The following is a 6,433-nucleotide window of genomic DNA, read 5'->3' as shown; positions in this document are numbered from 1 at the left end:
CATGCACCAAAAGCAGAGCATCCCCTCTCACGCATAATTCAAAATATAAGCAACGCTGACCAGTGGAGCATATGGAAGGAGCCTGTGCCCGAGAGCTTTCCTGCAAAGCTCGGGCGTACTCTTCCGCTTCTCTGTTCTCTCTTAATTTTGATCCTCCTGTTCTTTCAGACTCATGGCGTGAGGCTGAGCCTCCTCCAGCTGGAGAGCCCTCTACGGGGACAGCCTGCCAGCCTGTGGCCCGAGCCCCGTGGGAAAGACAGGAAACGAGAAACGGCAGGAGGACGAGGGAAGGACGACCAAGGGGAAGACAGCAGGTTCCGCGGGCGGGCAAGGCTTCTGCATGGCCACCGGGGGTCTCCAGGCAGAGCCCAGGGACAGGAGTGCCACGTCTCCCAGACGGCCCACGGGGCTGCGGGCCCACAGAAGGCACCAGCCCCCGCAAACACAGCAGCGGGCTTCGCGGTGCAGCACAGGCTCTGTCTCTGCAGCCCTGTGCTGGGCTCTGTGCCCCAGACCCGTGATGTGTTACAGGGCCCCGGGAAAAAACCTTCCCCGAACAGCAGCTTTTAAATAAGTTAGCAAACTAGGCCTCTAACTCTCCCTGCTGCAGGATGAGAAGGGAAAGACCAATTAAAACTGTACACGAGTGTCTGACAAGCTCACAGGTCAGTACACCTACAAACAATGCTTCAAATGTTTTATTTCTCTCACGATTTATACACAATAGGCTTTGAAGGCATTTCGTAATGTAAAAGACAGATCTTACTATTCTTTACCAAAGATTACTTCTTTCTCAGGGGATTAAATCAAATAAAAATGCTACAAATAGTAGGAAACTCACTGCTAAGCCAAACTAAGATAATGAGCTTACAGATTTCTGTAAGTCCTCTTAGATCAATGTCCTGTACATCCATTTACAGAACAGACTATCAGTACAATGTAATTTTTAAATACTTAGGATGCTGTCAATAGTTGTGATTCATAGAAAAATAATCTATTCCATGTTAAGTCATGTTTAAAGGCACAAAGAAGCAAATATCTGCTATAAAACTGTCTTAATAAGCTGCAACTAGCCATTAATAAAGAAACCCAGTTTTTGAAGACAGAAGTTCTATATGTGTGCATCACCTTCATTCCCAGAAGTCAAAGGACACACCGAGGACGGCGAGGTCCGTCTGAAGCCAGGCCAGGCCCCGGCAGCGCGCTCCTCCGTGGCCCTGGAGGTGGCAGCTCTGTGGCCAGGCTCGGGCACATACACTGCTGCCAGCTCTTGCACCATCCAGCAGCAAACACGGGCCCAAGCAAGCCTTCCCCTCTTCATTCTCCACTGATTCAGTAATCTGAAACAAATTCCATGTTCAATACCACAAATAACTCTTAAGGTCCACCCAAATAAAAGACTTTTCAGTTTTTGGGTTTTTTTTTTTTTTTTTTAAGTTTGAAGAATAAGTCTCAGAAGAAAGATGCAGAAAGGACAAAACATTTTGGGAGCTGACGCCTCATACCGGCTCTTCACGGAACACATGGAACATTTCTTCTCCAGTGTTGCTGTATAAACCTATACTTTATTTATTTATAAAGCAATTCAAGATTTTTTACTCTCCCCAGTATTTAAAATGCATTTGTTAAGCACTAAAATCAAATGTAAATTTATGATGCTCTTAAAAGTCTTTTACCTTCTAGAAAACTTCTGGAAATACAAAAATATTGCATTATACATATTTCTGAGTCGCAAAAAATCTAAAGTGCAATATTTTCATTTATCAGCAAATTACAATTGTGCACAGGAGCTCATCCTAAAACATGTACATAACTTTCAGAATCTTGTGAGCGCTACATTACAGACAATGGAGCAAAGCTGTTTTCAGGAGTGATTCCCAATACTCCTTCTACACAGCACAAGGAAAAAAATGAGCAGCAAAACTTGTGCTATTTGGAGAAAAACAAGTTTTTGGAAAAGAAAGAGAGAAAACATGTATTTTTTTCCCCCGTTAGTGGTTTTTCTTCAACTATCTAGTTTACCAAAAATGTTCTTGATTCAATTACTGAACAATTTACATGTGTTAAAGTGTCCAGCATCTGTCTGGCTAAACCCTCTCAGAGCACACTAGTCATTCTAAACTCATTCTTTGGTGAAGACTTTGAAAATAACCTGGCTGCCTTTTACATCATATGTTAATGACAATTCCAGTCCAAATCTGAAGCAGTTCTTCGAGAGTCTGACCCACTCGGGTGGCAGTCGACAGGTGGACTAATACATGCGTGATTACAGAATTAGCAGGCAGAACTAAAATCTGCGAAGGGAATCAGCATGAACGACTCCAAGCAATAAAACTGAACAACTGCCTGACAAGTCCTCTTCAGCAGGACCCGAGGGCGATCTTCTCCTCCAGGGCCAGCTCTCTGGAACCTGGGACTACAATGGCACTTGAGGCCGGAGGCGCCTCACCGACGCCTGCTTCATCAGTTGTTGCTGCTGCTGTCTCCGGGCCTGCACATCTTCAATCGCACGGAAGGCTCTCTGCAAAACAAGCCTGCGTCACCGACTGGAAGACAAGAGCTGCGCTGTCAGCCCAGGCCCAGCAGCTGCGGACGTGTGCCGCAGAGGCAGTCTCTCCATCGTAGGGTCCTGTACACTACTTCAAGCCTATCTAGTAGGCGCCCAGAGTGGCAACTAGAAGAGCTCTGGGGAGAATAATGGGTATTAGTCGTAACAAGCTTTAAAAAAAATTTTTCAACTAAAAACCTCAACAGGGCATTATTTTTGAAACACTGGGAACTGAACCCCAAGCCCTACGCATGCTAGGCAAGTGCTCCAGCACTGGGCCATGTCCAATGCCCTTTTGCAGTTTTCAGATAGGGATTCCTTAAGTCACCCACGTCATTCTCAAATGTGCAATCCTCTGGTCTCAGCCTCCCCAGGAGGTAGGTGGCATTTCATGTGTGCACACCACACCCAGTGAAGGGTTCTATAACACAGTTTACCTGTGCTGTGGCACTATCCTTCAAGTAAATTTTCCGAAGACAGCCTGCACCGGCACCATCTTTTTTCTGGAACAGACCTTGCTCCTGTTTCAAAAAAAAAAAAAGGTAAAAAAAGACATTATTCTAGTGCTGGTAAGATTGCTGAGAGTTCTAAGCGCCTGCTTAGGCAAATGCGGGGGCTGCGGTTCAATCCCCAGCACCACAGGCCGTGCTGGACCCACCCCCAGGCACACTGAGCCAGCCACTGAGTCCCAGTGTGGTGCCACACAGCAGTGTGTGAACTGCAAGGCACGTGCAGCAAGCGTGGCCCAGCGCTGTGCTTCACCCAGCCACAGCTGACGCCCAAATCCCAGAGGGGAGTGGCACCGCCGCCTTTCTACTTGTAAATTTCCATGAAAAGGAAAGCAAGCGCCACGCACAACGCTCTCATCTCTATTAAACTTCCTGGGGAGTGCTTCAGCTTTGGTGACGGACTGACGACACCACGCGTGTGCAGGAAAGGCAAAGACAGCTACAGAAACTATCAAACTTGGAATTACAACTTGTAGTGGTTTAATATTTATAATGTATATAATAATATGCTTCCAAGTTAAGTGAGTGGAGAACCAAGCAAAATACGAGGTACGACTCTAGTTATTTGCTATATAATTAAAAGCTCCTTCTTAGAAAATGATGGGAGGAAAGATGTGAAAATGCTGCCTAGACTTACGCTGCACGAGCATTTACAAATGCCAAGGACTGCAAAACACAGCTAGCCAAGACATCTTTATTTTTACCAAAGTATTTAATAATGGCCTAAAAACTAAAAAAGGGATTATTTCCAGAAATGGCTAACATAGTAACAAAATAAGCATCCATATGCAATCTGTAAAAACCCTCCTACTCAAGTTTAACTGTACCATAAAAGGAAACGCTAGTGTCCGAGCACCCTCGCTCTTCTGCTAGATGGACTAGCACTGCACACTGTGCAATCTGCCAGTATTACGGGGCACAAATGGCTCGATCATATCTGTCCCTACGCTGTCATGTTCTGGATCAAAGGTGCCCTTCAGAAGACTCCTGTGCTCAGAGGCGGGGCACTGGGAAGGTGACAGGCGCTGAGCACACAGCAGGACTGACCTGCGACGAGCCCAAGCCCGCTGAGCTGCAGGAGGCGGGCCTGGAGGTGGAGGCAGGCCAGCGGGGCGCAGGGGCGACAAGAGCTTCCCTTCACACGCTGTGCAGCTGGCCGCAAAGCCGCCAGCACACGCGCGTTCACCCACTTAATGCAGGTCTGATTCCTGTTCGCTTACCTTCACTGAAATCTGAAGCAGGTTCTCACGCACGGTGGGAGGAAGCACGAAGTCCTCGAGTGGGTGCTGCCAGTCCAGAAACATGTGGCCGAGGATCTCCACCTCCTTCAGGCACAGCACTCGCCTGCCCCGCAAAAGAAAGCAAAGCACACAGGCCCTGAGGAGGCCCGCGACTCTCACCCAGCTCACTCGGCTGGGCGGCAGAGGCAGCACTCTTAAGAACAACGAAGATCGATGCTAAAAAATGTGTGCTGTGGGGGAACTACCCGCTTGGGCCCCTCCTGCTCCTCTCACGGGACAGGAGTTTTCTTTCTCTCAATAAATATATTCTGCTCATTAAAAAAAAAAAAAAAAGGTGTGCTCCCACGGAAAGTTTCCTTAACTATCACCCGAGCAAGGAGCACCCCTGCCACCTAACGAGGTGGCCTTTCAAAACCTGCCAGCCCTCCAACCTTGCAGAGCTCGGAAAAGTGTGACTTCGTGCTGTGACTGACCAGAACCCCGAGAGGGAACTCCTCCGTGGTGCACGGCAATGCGGGTTTAAAAGCAGAAGCCTGTGAAAGCACTTTGCTTGGAAAAGCGCACCTTGCTCGCTCCTCACTGTCAGTCCCGCGGCTGCTAGTCAGGACGGGGCACGCAGGACACGTCACAAGCCACCCACGTCACCGAAGGCCCGCTCTGGGCCTGCTGACAGGCACCAGGTCTGAAAGCGTGAACACTAACATCCTCTGTCACGGAGGAAGAATCTCATTTCACTCAACAGCACTAATATAAAACAAAGCAACAACAGTCTTTAAAGGGTGCCCACGCCGATCTCTCAGGCTGTGGCTCATGTTAATTACTGATATCACTGTTTTATGTTTAGGGTCCTACTACAGAAAGCAAATGAGAGCAGAAGGGCTGCTACTTCAACAAACATAGAGGCTGTGGGAAAAACAAGGAAGACACGTCTTCTACTTGAGCTGGGAGGGAAAACATACGTGTGAGCACACTGCACAATACCAGGAGCACGGTGACAAGGGATAGGAAGCCCCTGGAGTGCAGGAGAGGGGCAGATGGCCCGGCACAGGCCACATCAGCACTGAGGAAAAGAAGGAAGAACGTCTGGAGGAAGAACACAGGGCCAACACGGGCCTGCGAAGGGAAGACGCGAGGCGCACCGAGGTCTGTGGCTGGCTACCGACACACCCCGTGGGCAGAAAGCTAGCTCGGCGCAGGTCATAAAGGGCCCCTCTGGTGTTCCTCCTGGAAGAAATGCTGACTCTAATCTACAAGCAAGAGGAAATGACAGAAGTTTCTTATGCTCGGTCGCAGCTCTAGCAGCAAAGGGAGGGCTGGCCCAGGAAGCTCCTGCAACAGCCCGCACGGCAGAACACGCAGAGCGCCTCGGGGAGGGCAGCGCTGGACTCGGTCCGCAGGGAGCAGCCGCAAGGCCCCTGCTGACCGACAGGGTGTGGAGCAGGGCGGCAGGCTGGCACTATCCAGCAGCACAGGGGCTGGGACCTTGGGACTTGTTAGACAGCCGCGCACCACAGGAAGCCCGACGCACACAGCCCGCGCTTAGCAGTGCCTGCGGTGGCTCCAGCACCCCTCCCACGGCCACACAGGGGCTAGAAGGTGGACCACACTCCCCAGATGAGAGGCGGACGGCAGGGCTAACAGCTAAAGCCAGGAGTCACAGAGCAGGATGCCACACGCAGCTCACTAACCCAAGTATCTTTAAGTCCGTGTGTCCCCTCTTGTCCACCCCAGGAATAAACTACTGCACCCCTGCAACCCCTTCACTTTCTACCGCTCCACCGCTAATGAAGTTCCACTCTCAGGAATCCTCTTCTATCTGACACACTCCCCGAGGGGAATCTCAAGGCCACATTGTCACTAGAGTCCTACAGTGTGTCTGCCTATCCGTCCATCTCTCTCTCCTGGACCACTGAGGCATCTCTACCTTAACATCATAAAGTTGTCAAGCTCAATTTAAAAAAAAAAAAGCCCATCACCTTTTTCCTCCAATTACAATAAACTGCACCCAGGTGTTGGCGCTCCAACCCCAGCCAAGTCCCTCGGAGCCGCTTCGCCCACACCTCAGGCACCCGGGCCACCTTCACCTGACCTTCGCGCGCACTCCTCGCCAGCTCAGTCCTTCCTGAGGCCCAGAG

At 49.9% G+C, this 6,433-nt stretch overlaps 1 protein-coding gene across 1 annotated transcript in view; it reads right to left on the bottom strand.

The window, feature by feature from the left end:
- Window positions 1–682: 682 nt before the first annotated feature.
- Vps13c (vacuolar protein sorting 13 homolog C) overlaps window positions 683–6,433 on the bottom strand; it is a 170,179-nt gene continuing 164,428 nt past the window's right edge. The window contains exons 83-85 of the mRNA XM_023712656.1: window positions 4,278–4,401; window positions 2,986–3,069; window positions 683–2,521 (exon numbers count right to left, since the gene is read on the bottom strand). Of these exons, the coding sequence (XP_023568424.1) occupies window positions 2,417–2,521; window positions 2,986–3,069; window positions 4,278–4,401 (313 nt within the window). The 3' untranslated portion in view covers window positions 683–2,416. The remainder of the gene's footprint in view (window positions 2,522–2,985; window positions 3,070–4,277; window positions 4,402–6,433) is intronic.

This window comes from Octodon degus, unplaced genomic scaffold, assembly GCF_000260255.1.
Source record: "Octodon degus isolate 3935 unplaced genomic scaffold, OctDeg1.0 scaffold00026, whole genome shotgun sequence".
Taxonomy (NCBI): domain Eukaryota; kingdom Metazoa; phylum Chordata; class Mammalia; order Rodentia; family Octodontidae; genus Octodon; species Octodon degus.
Note: the sequence above shows the minus strand (reverse complement) of the source record. Positions and strands in the feature narration are given on the sequence as shown.